The 16,840-nt window shown below is 48.4% G+C and overlaps 1 protein-coding gene across 1 annotated transcript in view; it reads right to left on the reverse strand.

Annotated features, from left to right (window-relative positions):
• Window positions 1-3,462: 3,462 nt before the first annotated feature.
• CFAP65 (cilia and flagella associated protein 65) overlaps window positions 3,463-16,840 on the reverse strand; it is a 31,984-nt gene continuing 18,606 nt past the window's right edge. Inside the window, exons 21-32 of the mRNA XM_029959883.1 lie at window positions 13,444-13,554; window positions 12,480-12,671; window positions 11,588-11,746; window positions 10,136-10,279; window positions 9,574-9,690; window positions 8,859-8,996; window positions 8,308-8,373; window positions 6,538-6,752; window positions 6,014-6,163; window positions 5,218-5,499; window positions 4,413-4,550; window positions 3,463-3,842 (exon numbers count right to left, since the gene is read on the reverse strand). Coding sequence (XP_029815743.1) covers window positions 3,806-3,842; window positions 4,413-4,550; window positions 5,218-5,499; window positions 6,014-6,163; window positions 6,538-6,752; window positions 8,308-8,373; window positions 8,859-8,996; window positions 9,574-9,690; window positions 10,136-10,279; window positions 11,588-11,746; window positions 12,480-12,671; window positions 13,444-13,554 — 1,749 coding nt within the window. The 3' untranslated portion in view covers window positions 3,463-3,805. The remainder of the gene's footprint in view (window positions 3,843-4,412; window positions 4,551-5,217; window positions 5,500-6,013; window positions 6,164-6,537; window positions 6,753-8,307; window positions 8,374-8,858; window positions 8,997-9,573; window positions 9,691-10,135; window positions 10,280-11,587; window positions 11,747-12,479; window positions 12,672-13,443; window positions 13,555-16,840) is intronic.

Here is a 16,840-nt window from a genome sequence, read left to right on the forward strand (position 1 = left end):
AAAAGCAGGTCCCTCGAGCTTGCAGAGTGCCCTGCACTGGACTGCATCCCGGGGAATGTCTTTCACCTGCCCTGGCTATGGCATCTCTGAGGCAGCATCTACCAGCTTGTGCTCTTCCCTGCCAGGCAGGCGGGCAGAGCCAGGACCGAGCCCCTGTTTGTGCCCCCAGCAGGGCTGGCCTTGGAAAGGCAGGCTCAGCCTCTTCTCTCAGCAGCCAAGGGCTTGTGCTGCCTCACTTTCCCATGAAGACAAACTTGCTCACATCAGAGCACCTCTCGTGTCCATCAGGAGCCGTTGTGGTGCCCTGGCCTGACCTGACCCCACTCCCAAATACCAGAGCAACACAGCTGGGCCGGCAAAGTCAGTATTTTGGAGATGGGAGGCCAGAGATGAAGAGTCTTTGCACAGCTCTTCCAAAGGCTTCAGAAGGATCACCCTCATGGTTTTACTCTTCAGACTTAGCCCTGCCTGCACAGACACTGTAGACTGGTCAGGACAGGACTTTTCCAGGTTCCTACCTGGAATACAGGGGGAGAAGGAGCTGATTCCAACCAGAGGTTGTGCACGCTGGCAGCAGGGTACCCAGGGGACTGTCTCCTAACATTGCCACCTCCCCCACATAGACAGAGACCCACCAAGTAGGTCTCTGCAGGGGATTCAGGTTGCCCAGCTGCAATGGGACAGCAGAGCCTTACAGATTCTCTGTCAGGGAAGCCCAAGAGCAGCTTTGTTCCCTTCCCTTTATCTCCTGGACAATGGCACGATTCAGCAGGTGTTAAATGTTTTAATGGGATTCAGGATAGCTTCTGTTGCCCACCTGCCCCAAGGCCATTTCACCCCTCCCTGGGAGCCAGAAGTAACAGCCAAGAAGAAAAGGCCTGTTGTGTGATGCATTAACTGCCTGATGACTGAGTGCTCCTGATAACTCCAACAAGGAGAGGGGGAGTCCCATTAGCTTGCGAAGCTTACACTCGGCCATCCTGAAGCTGGTCGAATACCTGCTGGCAGCCTGGCCTGAACACCAACCCCAGCCCAGTAGAAACATCACCCATCACCAGTGGGAAGGAGCAGGACCCGTATCTACCATATTTCTCTTAGAGAGATGTGCATTAGAAATGTAGCTGTGTTGGAGCAGGGGCCCAATCCAGCCCTGGAAGACAGTACAACAAGCTCAGACTTCCTCCTGCTTGAGACCCAAATGTGGTTAGCACAGACAGACCTTCTTGCCTTTTCTGGGAGCTGAGCTAGGCTGTGGGTCTGGCTCTACTACAGTCCCACAGTTCATTGCCCTTGGCAGTGGGTACCAACAAAGCCTCTTATTATGGGAAAAGCCCTCCCTGCCAGCTCTGCACATCTCTGCCCACTCTTCACCTCACCATTGCTCCCAAGATCCAAGTGAGGGAGGAGCCCCCTGCGTGAGTCCATTTCTGTAGGCTCCCCACTCTGCAGAGCTCACCCCAGGCAGTGCCTGGGGGTGACGCTGTCTCCATTTGCCAAAGGGACAGCTGTGTGGCTTGGTCGCAAGTGTTTTCCAAAACCAGCCAGGGTCTAGTTCTTAGCCTGCGAAGAGGAAGCAGGAATTTCCACAATCTGGGAAAGAGGCTGTCCCCAGTGTATTTATACTTTAGGATGAGGATAAAAGAAGAAAAAGTGTGACAGCTGCTACTGTCTTTGCTTAGTGTATGCAACAAAGTGGTTCTGGTTGACAGGCACCAGAGATGACATACCACCATCTCACAGCCCCTGCAAAAAGCTAAGTGAAGGAAAATTTCTCTCAGAGGTGTAGGTAGCTCTCAGACCTCGTTTCCTGACTCACACATTGCTTAAGGCACCATCTTAGGGCTCTCTCCTGGTACAGTGATGCTTATAAGAGAAGTGAATTTACCTCTGATAGTGCTCCAACAGGTAAGTACAGTGTGAGTTATGTTTTCTCCAAGTCCAGGCTGTGTTCAGCACAGAAGAGTGAGAAGGATAGAAGCTTTAATGACAAAAAAAATCATTTCCTGAACATGTGACTGCATTTGAGCTTCATCCATTCACTTTTGGGTGTTACAGCAGACTAACTCACAGCATTTTCCATATTAACTCCTCCAGGCAGAGGAGTTAACAGTGATGCAGCCCAGGCAGCATCAGATCACTCTAGAGGTCTGAAGATGGACAAACTAGGACTATCCTGTCTCCACTGCTCTAAGCTGATCCTTGGGCTCCTGCAGGCAGCTGGATTCAACCTGCTTTAGGCAAGGGTGAGGCTTCTGCCCCTGCCTGTGTCATCCACTTGGGAAGCTTGTCACAGGACTACAGAGCATCTGCAGTGAGCAAATCCTAGTGAGGAGCCTGGAGCAAGCAGAATCACCCCAAGCGGACTGAACAGCCAGGCACCACTGCTGCTTGAGCTGTGGAGGAAGGAAGTGGTTCCCTATTACCTGGTCAGCATTAGTCACAGTCCAGAGGAAGACAGACAGACTGCTGTGACATAGGAGACCTGGCACCCAGAGTGCTGGGGAGGGAAGAGAGGGTCTGCACTTCTCATGAGAAGGATCCAGGACCCACGTGAAGGCCTGAGGCACTTAGGCTGAGCTCAGGAGCTGGCAGTGCCTCTGCTGTACAATAGGAACAGCTCAGCCCTGGGGCTTAATAACAGTTACACACACAGGGCTCCTGCGTGAAGCGGAGCTTTGTTGGGTGAAGCTGGGTGAGCTGTGGTACCGCCAGGCACAGCAGGCATCTGCCCTCTGCTGAGCAGGACAAAAGCCCTCCCCAGCTCCTCGTGCACAGTCTTCTCTTGGGCTGCAAGGGAAGAAGATGCAGCTCTGGTCTTGGCTGGGTCCTGGACTGGACAACAGGGCAGGAGAGTTTGGAGGGAAACACCAGCTGCATTCTCACCAGAGCTGGGCAGCTGTGCGAGTCCAGCGTTGCAGAGCCCATAGCAGGGTTGCAGAAGAGGGGACATGCTGCAAACCAAGCCCCATTGCCTGGCACAGCCATCCTGCAGGTTCCACTGGGAGCAGCAGCGGGGGCCCAGCACCAGCCTCTGCGCCGGCCGCTGGGATTTCTCACAACTCACACTGCCACCTCCCGGCTGTGACAAACCTGCTCCTTCACTGCGGCACCTACTGCAGCCTGACAAACCCCCCCAAGCCAGGCCAAGGCTCAAAGCATGCCCTTCCCCAGGTGACAGCCTTGCAGTTTAAAAAGCAAAGACCTTGTCCAGGGTGCTCACAAGCCCAGACACATGAATTATGTATTGTTACACGCTGGTGTCTGTGTCCGGAGGCCAAGTTGCTTTTATTTGGCTGCTCAGTGTGCTGATGGTGCTGCAGCTGCTTCCTCAGGCTGGTCGCTGTAAGGGGAACCTGCAGCCATCACTGGAGCAAGGAGGGGAGGAGGATTCAGTACCTGCATCCTACTGATGTCGGCAGGGGCTTATCATCTCATTGCCCAGCTGTCAGTCCTTCCTCAGCTACATTTCAAAGCAGATTCCACTCCTTTCCCAGCTGATACAGACTGGGACAAGTGGTAATTGTCACAGAGGTTTTCCGTGTGCTCCCCGTAGCACAGAGTTCTTCTCCAATGATGTGGCCAGCCACAGAAAGGAGAGATCTCATGAACTCTGCTGTGGAGTTGTCAGAGGATTCATATTGGAGCTGAGAACATAATCAGTACGTACCTCCTCAGAGGCAGCCAGCATGCTGAGCTCAGGTCATAGTTTGGGAGGGTCAGAGTTGCTCTGGACATCACAGGGACAGGATGAAGAATGAAGACAGCTGATGTGCTTGAAGAGCTCAAGCAGCACAGGGCCCAGCAACTATGCTCTGGTGGTTGGGGGTGCCGGATTGGTGACTCTGAAGAAGAGATTGCAGCTCTGGTGATGACATCTCCATCCAACAACCCTCTCCCATCAACTTTCAATCCCATCTTCCTGCAATTCTGTCCAAGCTGGGGCAAACTCTCATGCTTTGTCCTCAGCCCCAAATCTACTTCTCCCACCAATGGCCATTCCCTTAACCCAACTAGATCCCACACCATCTTGGACTACAAAAGCTTTGCCCCTTTTCTGCTGTCAGAAGCTGTGCTGCCTGCTACTTTGACCCCTTCTCCCATAGGACCATCCTTGTGCTGGGCTCTCCAGTGTGTCAGGCCAGCTGTTCACCCATAGGGCCATGGCCCAGAACTGCATAAGAGTCTCAGGTCCACAGAAAGGATGTGTCATTACCATCTCTGCTCTGTGGCTCAGGACAAGTCAAGAAGGGGCAGTGACTTTGAGAGTGGATTTCCCCCTTGTGCACAGGCAGCCTTGGCATTGATAAGCAGGGATTCAGCTAATCCACAAGGTCTAAAAATGGGCTGTGCTTCAGCCTGACATGTTAAGGACAGGTCATGTACCCCATCAGAACACAGATATACTCTGCTACCTTCGGGAAGGGCTGGGGGGTAGAGCAATGACCCTGGGCCGAGCTGTCAGCACCACCTCCCCACGACTGGCTTCAATCAGGATATTCTGCAGTGTGTTTTCCAGCACCAGCTCCACGAGGTTCCCAATAGCCGGCTGCCTAGAGGCACAGAAGTACACGCAGAGGACAGCTATCAGAAAGGAGATAAGACAGGCTACTTGCTGTGGCTCCTCCCAGGAATCATCAGGGACAGCAGTGGAGTACACACTGTTTCCTGTGCACTAAGGCCAATGAACCAAAACTTGAGCAATGGGTTGCTGACCCTTGTCCTAGCACTGTGCTAGCTGGTGACAGGCCCTGACCCCAGACAGAGCTGGGTGACTGTAGTTTTACTGATTTCTCCCTCTAAGCTGCGCTCTAGCTGGTATTTGTGAATATGCTTGTAACCTGTAGCAGTGTGCAAGGGAGTAGCCACAGCAAATGCAAGGTAGTGAAATACTGCAGTGAAAATAAAAGGTGAAGTAAGCACACACTTCACCCTCATGTCTAATACAGCCAGGACTGTCCGAGTGTAAAGCAGACCTCACTAACTACCAGCATCCCAACCCTGCCCAACCCCAGACACAGCAAACCTTCCCTCTCCACAAACCACGCTCAGCAGAGGGTGGCTAGGTGGGCTAGCATCAACTTCCACTCAGAGAACACAAAACACCCCAGCAGAAATGCTGCAGGGCTGAAGGAGAAATGGATTTCTGGCCAGGCAGTGTGCTGCCATGGCTCTCCTGCCTGTGAAGATCTTGCCTTTTATGTGTGAGCTCTTCCTCACCTACTTATCATCTCCTTCCTCTCACTCAACTGCTTGTGGTGAAAAATCTCCCAAGACTGCAGCAAATCACTGGGAGAGGTTTCCTGACTAATTTCTTTCTTCTCTCCATTTTTCTCAAGGTAAAGATCTGACGAAGCAGAGACCCTGGAGGGGATCGTGGAGCACTGTCTCCTGTTCCGGACCTCTGCTGATTTTGCAGACCGGAACTGGGAGAAATATGGAATAGGCTGATCCTGGCTTCTTCTCACTGCATCGTGGAACTGGGCGTTCTCCAAGAGGCCTCTGGGAATAGGAAAATAAAGGATGAGTTCCAGCAAATCAGCTATCTATATGACCCAGAGGATCATTACAAGATAGTACAAATCAAAAGAAAACCCTGACTGATGTCAGTGTTTAGTCTGTCCCTTCTTGCTTTCTGGGGCTCAGGGTGGCAGCAAGATTGCCTGAACTAATGAAACTATCTCTGCTTCCCCAGCCCTTGTTCTTTACATCTATGCAGCTGACAAACCAAACAGGTGTATTCCAATGTAGCCTGTTTCCAAGATCACAGCAGGCAGAGCTCCCTAGTTCTGGGAACCACGGAGAGATGGACTCAGTCTCTGGTTGGGGAGCAAGACCCTGCCTTTGGCTGTCACACCAGGATCCCTGAGCTCATAGTCCTTTGGCAGGTGGATCCCCTGTTATGGTGCAATAAGAGTGCACAGATTCCTCTGGGATTAGCAGAGGGCTGGCCGTGCTGCATGAATTCTCTGGAGGACAGGGACTCTAAACCAGGTGAGGGTGAAGTGACACGCACCTGATGACACCTGTGAGTATGTCAGTCATCATCTGCAACTCCTGTTTCAAAGCAGCCACCAGGGACATACTTTTGGGCTCCATGTCCATCCTGTTTCTGTACCTACTCCAATCCACAAACTCACTCTCTGAGGGCTGGGCGCTGAAGGAGCTGGGAAAGAAGTTGTTGTTCCATCAGTGGGAGCACTACTGGACCAAACTACCTGCACCATCCTGGCACTGCTGGAGCAATTCAGGCAAGCAGCGAGCAGTGCAGGGAACCAGGCAAGGAGTGGGAGCTGCTGTATTTGTGACAGCAGCATGGACACTGTCATAAGAGAGGAGCACTGAGCTCTGACAGTATCTCCCCTTTGTGGAAGAGAGAATAACAGGTCATGTCAGTTAATGCTGGGGAAAGCAGAGCACTCTTACCTAATTCTGAGGCACTGGAGAAGAGCAGAGCAGAGCTCCAAGTTCAGTGCATATCAGAGCATGGGCAGCCCTGGCTCAGAAGAGGAAGCCAATCCAAAAAACTCTATCTCTTACCGGGACAAGAAGTATTTGGGCAACTCCAAAGCGAAGTTCCTGAGAAAGTCCTCAATAGCATGGGACCTGGCTGACACATCAAGGTGTAAGAGCATGGGCTTGGGATGCTCTGGTTTGACCTGCACCCGGCTGGTGTCTTTGCCCAACAGCAGCCTCCTCTCAAGGGGTCCAGATGGCTGACTGGGCTTAGAGTGGCTTTTAATAGGGGGTAATGTCTGTTGGAAAGAAAGAAATGGCAGGTATATAGTTGCTCCTTTGGTCACAGGTGTAGGCTTAAGCACAGGCATAAGAACAGAAAGCCCAGCAGCCAGAGCTGCCAGATCCTGGTGTCAAAATGATCTTAGCACCACAGTACTGCTATCAGGCACAAGCAGCCACAGTGAAAATCAGGTCCGTTCCCTCCTCACTGCCTAGTGTGCCTGCCCCAAGTGTCAGCAGGGCTTCAGAGCCTCCCCACTTGGGGCTGTTGTACTCCAGTCTATCACTGTGGAACTCTGGGAGATCATCTTTGCTCTTATGAGCACACCAGGAGTGCTGTGTGAGAAGTGGAGTACATGGATGGAACGCATGGGGAAATTGTCCCCCAACCTGGAAGGAAACCAAGAACTGACTCCAGCCACACTACATGGGCCAACCTGGGGTTGCATTACCAGCAGTCAGTTTGGGGGAAGTTTCTTAGGGCAGTAGGCAAGAAGCCTGGGCCAGAAGGACATTACCGATATCTGGGGAAGCCCTCAGGCATCGCAGGACTTCAATGATCTTTGAGATGTAGCTGTCCCGCCACTGAATATGAGGCCAGAGGCCTTCACTGCTCCTTACACAGACACAGCAAGTGGTTGCAGGCTCCAAATTGACACTAGGGGTTAAAACTCTAGATGACTAAATTAAATTGTTTTTACTTTTCTGCAGCAATTCTTATGTTCATCCCAAGTGAATGCCTTGATCTGCATCACTGATCACACCTAATAGCACAGGGCAGACAGTCCAAGCTAGAGCCACCCTGAGCTGATTCCTTCACCCGAACAGTGAAAGGCATGCACAGGCACTCCACAGGATCCCAGGAGCACTGCTACAGCCTGACTCTGGTGACACTCCGAAGATAACAAGCTGCATCGCCTAGTGACCTCAGTCTTCACAGGCCCAGCCTGCCCTCAGCTCCCCTAAACCCTTCCACATCTTGGGTTAGCTGGTTCTCTGTGAGCCCTGCCATTCCCATAGCATGTCCTGCTGACAGCTATAGGTGCAGCGTGGCTGTGACTTTGGACCTAGACAGTTCTGCAGAGCATTGACTGGAACCTTGTCTCACACCTTCCCACCACTGCAGGAAAAGCTGTCTTCCAGCAGTTTGTCTTGCAGCTTCTCCTGAGGCACAGAGCACAGTTCTTCTAGTGGTGAGGGCAAAGTCTGCACCACATCCTGCCAGAGTCCTGCTGCCTTCCATTGTATTCCCAGCATGAAATCAGTCCAGGTGCCAACTGCCCTGCATCTTTTCTTGCTTATTTGAAACCTTTCCCCCTTTCTCTAGTCATGGGTACACATTTGGTTCCAATTCCGATTCCCATTCACCTCAGCTGGAAAGTTACTGCCCACAGAACACAGCCAGACAGTCTAATTCTTCTGGCTCCTCCAAACAGTCTGTCTCCCAAAGCCTTGAAGCTACAAATCCTGTTGTACTCTCTGTCCAGACTCCCACGCTGTGATATCCAGCATCTGCCTCTTTTCTAAAGCAATCAGTTTGATTCTACTATGGGCAAGACAGGCCTGACTTACCTTGTATTTCCTGATTACAGCTGAGGATTCAGGAAGATTTTCTGTCTCAGCAGAATCTGATAACCTCTAAAAATAAAATATGTATATTAAAAAAGTAAGAGAAATTACCATGTAAGAAAGATATGGAGCAGAACAAGACTAGAATTTTTTTTTTTACTTTGTGCCAGCTGATAGTCAATGATCTCATCCTCCCATTCTTCAGTCAGGCCACATTCTTACTGCTAGCTACACATTTCTCTCCAATGTTTATTCATGGTTAAAAATCCAAACCCTGGTTTCCACAGCCACTGGCTTTGTTTCTCCTAAGGCTTCTCATGCACTTCCAAATTTCAGATGGTCACTAGCAATTTCAGAGTTTGTAAGGCAATTCTTGGCTGGAAACCATGATCTCATTTTCCATGATCCACAGATCAGCTTTGAGGTCTTGAACAGATCAGAGGCTCATATTCTCTTATCAACTTGCCTAGATTTTTTTAAAGAACATTTCTTGTTGACACTGTCTGCTGTTTCTGAGCTGAGCTAAGCGGGCATAAAGTTTTGAGAGCGCTTACCATTGCAGGTGACATTGGCTTACTCTTAGTCCCAAGGTCCTTCTCTGTGATGGTGAATTCCACAGCTTGCCGTTCCTTCTCCTTTTGCCACTCCTGCAGGTCCCTCTCATACTGAACCAGGGACTCCTGTATGTATACCTATGAAGGAAACCATGACTGGAAGGAGCAGGGAGCTGCAAATAACACAGTCTCTGGCTCAATTCCATGCCTGTCACCAATTTCTCTCTTTTCAGGAGGTCCCAGAAATAAGCCCACTGGCTTTCCATGTATTCCAGTGGAAGAAAGAGGAAAGAACAGTGCTATTATAAGACTCATACAGAGAAGAAATATTCTCTTGCCAAAGAAAACCTGGAGAATGTCCAGAGGGAGACTACTATAAGTCTGTGCCCCCACTAATATTAAAGCTGCAAGACTTCTTTTTTACAGATTTCAAATCTTTGACATCCACTGAAAGCCACTCTCATTCAAACCATAACTTCATCTCACAAAACCATATGTTGCACAGTTACACCTCATCTAGTGAGCCACATAGAGAGAGAGACACTTAAAGCATCAGGAAGGATGAAGCTAAGTGCCTTCAGGAATGAGAAGTGCATAGCAGAGAAGGATTCCTTCAGCTGGAAGCAGCAGGCAGTGGACTGCTGGGGTCAACCATTTGGGAACCACAATGACATGCCCAGGTAATGGTAATATACAGGTACCTCTTGGGTCTCACCTCACACACCAGATCTGTGCTGCAGGAGGAGGGATTCCCTGTGGGTCCCAGTGTGATGAAGCAAGGGATGTTCTCTCCAGGCTGCACAACCCCTGACTCTGGAGCAATCTGCAACACCTGGAATGAAGGGTGAAAACAAAATAAACCAAAACAAAACTCATCCCCAGATGAGCTGTTTCATGGTCCTGGGACCTTCCTATGTGCCTTCTCTTTGCAGGAAACACACGTGTCCTTCTTAGAGGTATGTGGCATGAGAGAGATGCAGCTGATACATTCAAAGAATAACCATGGACTTTGCTGGTGGACAGAGTTCTGAGGTTTGTTATCACATCCTGTAGTTCCAGCTTTATGTTACCTCACTTAAGTCTTCAGATTTCCCTTCTGAATTCCTGTCTTTTCCCCCTCTCCGAACCCTTGCCTTCACTTTTCTCTGCCTTTTCCTTTCATCAGCTAGTAAAAGCCAATTCTCTAGGACTGAGTGTCTTGCTGAAAATGGAGTTGTAAGGTCCTTTCATGACCCAACAGACATGGCCAAGAAGGCTGTAGAGCAAAGAGGACTCACCCTCTTGTCTTTACAGGGGCTTATCTGCCAGGCAAACACAACAGCCTTGCTCTCCGAGATATTGTTGAGAAAGACAAGTCGACTGGCTTTGGTGCAGTCTGGGATATTTCCAAAGCAAATCCTGTGGTGTGACAAGGTGGCTACCTGCAGGAAACAAGGTGAAACCAGAAGGAACACCAGGGAAGGAAGATGGGATGTGGCCACTGGGGAAGGGCAGTCACCCTGTCATATCTAATTTATCCAGCAATTCATAGATAATATTCACCAGTTGCCTTTACCATAACAACTTAAGGGAGTGTTACATTTCTCCCATCTTTGCTCTGGTTGCAACGACTTTATCACAAGAGGACAGCCCTGTTGCAGTGGGACTGGGTAAGCAATGAATAGGACATAACACTGGTGCCAGACAAGAGAGGATCTAAGGAGCACAGAGGACCAGTAAACTCAGATTCTCTGCAACCCAGGCCTCTTCCTACTTGAGCTGACAAACACGCCAGGCACGTGCTTGTGTATAATCCTCATCAACCTGAATGTAAGTTACTAGTACCCTAACACATGTTGGTACTAGTATGCTACTAGTTTGTCCCATTCTCCAGGCCCAGTGCGAACTTTAATTATGTACACGGATCATTAGAGAAAGAAACTAATGACTTGGTTTCAGATAACAGAGCCTTGTGTCATGGCATCTTCATTGGCAGCCCAAGAGAGGTTTTTAACCAACTTCTCTTTGCTGTATCCAGGAACATAATTGCCCTACAGAAGCCAAAGAGCATACGGAGCTGTGTCTGGGATCCAAGGAAGGCATCTAATGTCACAGAGGATGGATTCTTTACCTGACTGCAAAATGCCTCTGCTGATGCTGTTTAACGCTGATTCACTATGTTGGGATCTGGGGGTGAGTTTAACAGACTGTCCAGGCTAGCAGGCCAGCTCTAGCCAGGCCAGACAAGCTCCTGCTGAGCCAGCGGCAGATCAAACAAGTACATTCCTGGGGATGTGCCTGCATTAGTGACCATCCTGCAGTCAGTGTTCAGGTTATGAATCATCTGAGTTTGGCTGTGAAATGGTGGGAGTCAAGCCTTGACAAGGTATGTAGGAGTATGATGGTCTTTTTGTGAATGAATTACCAAAGAAAAAGGTGTTGTAGCTGCAAATGACAAAGGCAGCTGTGATGGGGGTAACTTCTAAGGGAAAATTTGGTACACAAACAAATCCAAAACCCTTTTTGGTTTTAATGACTATGGAAGCAGCAAGCTGGAAGGAAGGCACGATTCAGCTTTCATGAGTTAGGCTCTAGACGACCTGCTGGAAGGGAAATGTCTTGTTCAATCTCATGGCAAATGAACTCTCCTGCAACACGGGCTACTGCTAGAATGAACCATGTGCATATTTCAGTCTCTCTCACACATTTCTGGACTGATCATATTGCTCATATCACACACTTGGACTTACCTGTCCAGGCACAATTAGCTTGTTAGAACCTGGAAAGACTGAAGGAGACAAAGCTTTGCTGGATGTGGTAGCCTCTCCTACAGCATTTGGATTGTAGCCTACTCCCTGGAAAGTGATCAGGGCTGATTCACCCCCCAGGATGTGGATGGGAACATCAACCTGCCTCGGACAAGATAAGAGTTTTAAGTCCAGAGTAATTTTTGGTAGAGATGTGCAATAAGCTAGCACACTTGCTAATGGATTGGTCTAAAATACACCACATGCATGGAAGAAGAGAAATCTAGTCTCTTTTTCAGGCCTTGACCTTTCCTGCTAGCCCAGGAAAGCTGTTAAAGTAGTCAATTAGCCAGTTGCAGCATGAGATGGTCAGAGACTTGGAGCAAAAGTTGGAGTTTTAAAATTAAATTAATTTATTTTTCCATGTATCCACCACAGAGTGAGGCAATAAGTAGTGCTCCACCTCTGGCCCTGCCTGCTTGCTGCAGCCCAGGACAGAGGCCTTTGGGAAAGCTGTTGCCAGAAGTCTGCAGCAGTATGTGCTGCAATGATAAAAGACACTGACTTCAGTCTCTTTGGTGGGAGTTTTTGGAGGCCAACAATGAACCACAAATCTGAACAGATACTGTTTGATATTCCCAGTTACTGTTTGGTCCTTGAAATATATAGACTGGGATGACTCTGGTTGTGGAAGAAATCTGTTCTTATGATATAACAATTTATTTGCTCCATTTCTTGATCAGACCAGCCACTCACTTGATCTGAAGATTGTGTCTTGGAGGAATGGAGCTCAGTTCAGCTGTATTATGACATGGACCAACCATCAGTAAGAAACCTAAAGAATTTTAGGTCAACAGAAAGAATCTGTTTCTGGTAGTCATGAGGAGGACCTTACCAAGTACGTTTTAGCTTCCAGTGGTGAGAAGATCCACTCAATGTGGCCTGTTTTGCCAGGGGGGATTTCTCCTCTAGGAGTTAGGCAGACAAACACAGGATGCTGAAAATTCTCCTCCTGTATCCTCATGAGGTTGTCCAGCTGAACCTCAAACATCACAGGCATGGAGCCACCGTTGTAGAGTTTATAAATCTGAAATGAGTCAGAAAGAGCTGTCCTTATTATACCACGTACGAGTTAAACTAGTTAACACTTCCCCAGAGGACTCGGATAACCATTAATAATTAATTTGTCAGCTTGTCTCCTAAGAATGAGGAGACCTTATAGTGTCAAGATTTATCACTGAGGCTCTGATAGGAGACTGTGCTGAAAGTTTATCACCACACATGTACATTGATAACCACCACGTCTCTCCAAATGGTGCCTTGTAAATTCACATTAGGAGAAAATTAATACAAATTAGCTAAAGGGATCACTGTAAAGCAGATTACTTAAAATGCAAAACCACTCATATTAAAGTGATCTTAATTCAATTCAGACATATTAATTTCCCAAGTAAATTAGGCAGAACAGAATCGAAGCTGCCTTTTTGCTGAATAAGTCTTTAAGGAAGTTTAATTAATTTACAAAAAAACTAATTAGAATTTATTTCCAGAGTACCTGGAGCAGGTAGGCAAGTTTTCACTCAGAGACAATACAAGAGAATAAGGGAACAGCCCAACATGCCCCATAATTATTCTGACTAGAGTGAACACCAAATCTTATCAAACTGGAGATGGTGAGTACTTTCCCTGGTACCATTTCCAGACTCTGCCTAGGACTAGTCTCAAAGTTCTGCTGTAATGCTTTCCTGTGGAGGCCATTCCATTTCCTTAGAATCGCCTCAGGCACTGCCTGTCCTTGGGACACAGTGGCACTAGCTCCTTCCCTAACTTGCTGCTGGGTTTGGCTCCAAGATGCTCACCTGTGTGGGGGGGCGGGAGCCTCCAACGGCAATGGGTGTGAAAAGGTGCTTAGTGGATGCAAAATGAGCATACCGCTGGTCATGTTCCACTGTCACGCCAATGAAGGTCAGCTACAGTGGAAAGAAATGCAGTCACTTTCTCACAGGGCCTTGCACCCATCACTAACACAAGGATTCTGAAGTACTTAGCAAGCTGAAGGCAACACGGTTACAGACTTAACTTGGTGATACCAGGATAGAGGGTCCTAAGAAAAAAATCAAGGAGATGGAGAACATACTCAACTGTTAACTTTTCTCTGAAAGGTTCCCTCTTGTTTCAGAAAGAACATTCTTTTGTCTCTGCTCTGTCAGGCACCAGTGTCAGTGCTTCTCTGTGCAAATGTATGGTGGAAATTCTCCATGAATTAAAGTGTCTAGGCTGTACATAGGAGAGCATGCAGCTGTGACAGCCAAACCCTTTTGAAAGACATGATTTTAGGTAAGTAATGGCCTCCTCTTGGAAAGGACCATCTGGATGTCCTCACTACAAAGGACATCTGCTCCATGAATGTGTCTAACAGTCCGAAAGCTGCAAGAAGATCCCAGCTGAACTTTATGTGTTCAAATAATGACCAACAGTATTTTGTCAGCAAAGCAGCCACCAGGCACTCCAAGTAACATGGAGAGATTTACAGAGCTATTTCATAGAAGGGATTCTACATTCACTCAGGATCCTGCATTTTGAGAAAAACTGCCATCAGGCCAAAGATGAGTCATGATGCATGATTTCCTGCACAATCACCCCAAAGCTCCTTTGAGCTGTCTCCCTTGGGGTAGAGTCTGCAAACCAGTCACAGAGTTAGTAATGTCTCTGCATGGGCCAGTGGGAGCTGAGTTGCTGCAATTCACAGTAAGTTAAATCTGAAGCACAGCTATTTTTCAAGTGCATGTGCAGAAAACAGAGAGGATGCTTGCAATGGCAGGTGGATGCCTTAGACAGACACCTGAAGGAGATACTGTATCAGCTACTTAAAAAGGAGCAGAGAATGACAATTCCTTCAAAACAACCCATTCTGGTTCAGTTCCATAATCAAAGTGAGGAAGAAGAGAGGACTAGAAATACAACACTAAAAAGGTCCCTCAAGGGATCTTTTCAAAGCACTACATGAGCATTCAGCCTCCTGAGGGCCACAATATGCCAGACAAAATGATAACAGGAGCAGGACATAAGCTGACACTTTCAAACTTCAAGGGTAAAAGGGACAGGAAACTTTGTGAGCTTTGTAATTGAAGCACACATTTATATTCCTTCAGTCAAAAAAAACCACCTGGAATTCCAACAGACCACAAATGCCCAGGAAAAACTGTAATTAGTTTCCATTTGAGACAGGATGTGACATTTAGAGGACTATCACTTAAAGGGAGATAAACAGAGAAACGTGAAGACTTGCTGCAATCAATTCTGCTTCGAGTGCATAGACTTCATCCCACAGTGAAGACTTAGAGCATAAGAGGGATGCAAATTCCCCAGGGAGGAGAGCTGCCTGGAAAACATGTGCTGCAGGTGTAACATCTCACAATACCTAATTAACAGCTAAGAAGTGAACTGCAAACACTTCCAGTTTATGAAACCTGTGTGCTCAGGGATTCTCCTTCTCCAGCCCTTTTCTCCAGGGAGTTCTGCAAACTGGCTTCATCCTGCAATACCTGCACCTGGCTGGGCTTTTCCTAGTGAAACTGCTAAGAGCTGCAGATTCTGCCTGGCCAAACAATTCTGGAGCTCTGAGAACAAGGTCACAGCTGCACTCTTACAGGCAATGGGGCAAAGGACAGCCTGTGAGAGCATTAGGCGGTGGGAGGCCATGTTACCCTACTGCACAAGGAATTGGGTAACACACAAGTCCCACAGAGTCTCCTCCTGTAGCCAGAAGAAAATGCCAATGGAAAATCAGTTTGGGTTCTTCAGAGCACCTATAAATCCAGTCATCACAGGACTGAAAGAAGGCCACTGAATGGGAAGAAGTAATGGAGAGGGAGCTTCTCGTGAAAATGCAGTAGACAGGCTCTGTTGGGGAAACAGAGTGGAAGGTCAAAATCTATCCACATGAGCAGAGTAATCACAGAAGTGAATTTAGGCCCCTCCCCAAAAACAGGCATTGGCTTGCAGCTGGCTAACAACACTGCTCCAAGGCCAAGTAATTTGGAATTTGACAGAATAACCAAGCAATACCTCAGCTCAATGGTTTTGTCCTCTGCTTATTGTTGCTTTCTGAAATTTCCAAAACTTAACTTCTGGGGTGACATTACAGCATTTGCTTCCCTTAAGGTTAGCCTATATTCTACACATTTCACCAGATTCTCAGGTGAGGATTTGCTCCACCCTGGCATGTGAGCACCCTTAGGACAGTCTCTGCCATGGGGGCTGCCAGCTCTGTGTACTTCATGCCATGAGTGAAAGGAAAGAAGGTACACTGTGCTCAGCCCCTCAGCTGCCCTCTCTGCAGAAGGAGGAGCCTCTTCCACTCCTACTTTCTGATATCAGTAGTTCAGTACTGGCACTGCATCACTGCAGGTTGCAACTACTTGCACTGCTCCATGTTTCTGGACTGGCCTCTGCAGCTCCTATTGCCAGAGCTCAAATGCACCCAGGAATCTTTTCATCCTCAGGGCCTCCTATGCTTTCTCAGCCCCTTCTGCAGTGACAGCATGAGGCAGAGTGGTGGCCTCTGGTAGCCATCAAAGCCACTGGCTATGTGGCAAGAGAGGATGCATGCCCTATGGGCTTCTGGTGCTCCAAAGCCTATTCCCTCACGGGCCAGCTGGTGAAATGCTCACAGTCACTCTCAGGATTGTGCCAGGCAGGCAGAGCACAGGGAGCCTGTCCAAGGGCTTTGAGGGAAGGCACAGTTAAGCCACTGTTTGAACAGCTTGGTCAAAGGGTTGGATTTTCAGCTGACAACAGTCCCGAAAGAAAAGAAAAATAAAAGAGATGTGTGAACACAATGGTCTCATAGGAAACTTCAGAGACAGACAGGAAGGCTCAGCCGGGCATGAGCTGTGCCCGGCAGAGCACAAGGTGACTTTGACTCTAACTGACAGTTTTAGAGAGGGGGAGAGAGAGAGAAATTAGTTCCAAGCCTGAGGAAATGCTCAGGAAAAACACATCATAGATCAGCTCTGGGATGCTTTAGGAAGCAACGAAGCAGGAAGAATGAGTAAGAATCTCCTCTATCATTGGCAGGAGAAATAAGTGGGTGGACAAGGTTACAGCCAACCAGGAACCCAGGGAGTACCTTCTGGGCTTGGAGAGGCAGCTGCTTCTGTACCTCCAGAACTGAAGGGTGCTCTGCCACCCTGTGCTTCCCCAAACTGCAGTCAGTGCAGGTGGTATTTTTGGAGGAGAGCACATTTCTGGGGG

The sequence above is a fragment of the Manacus vitellinus genome, unplaced genomic scaffold, assembly GCF_001715985.3.
Source record: "Manacus vitellinus isolate BGI_N305 unplaced genomic scaffold, ASM171598v3 scaffold_22_pilon, whole genome shotgun sequence".
NCBI lineage: Eukaryota > Metazoa > Chordata > Aves > Passeriformes > Pipridae > Manacus > Manacus vitellinus.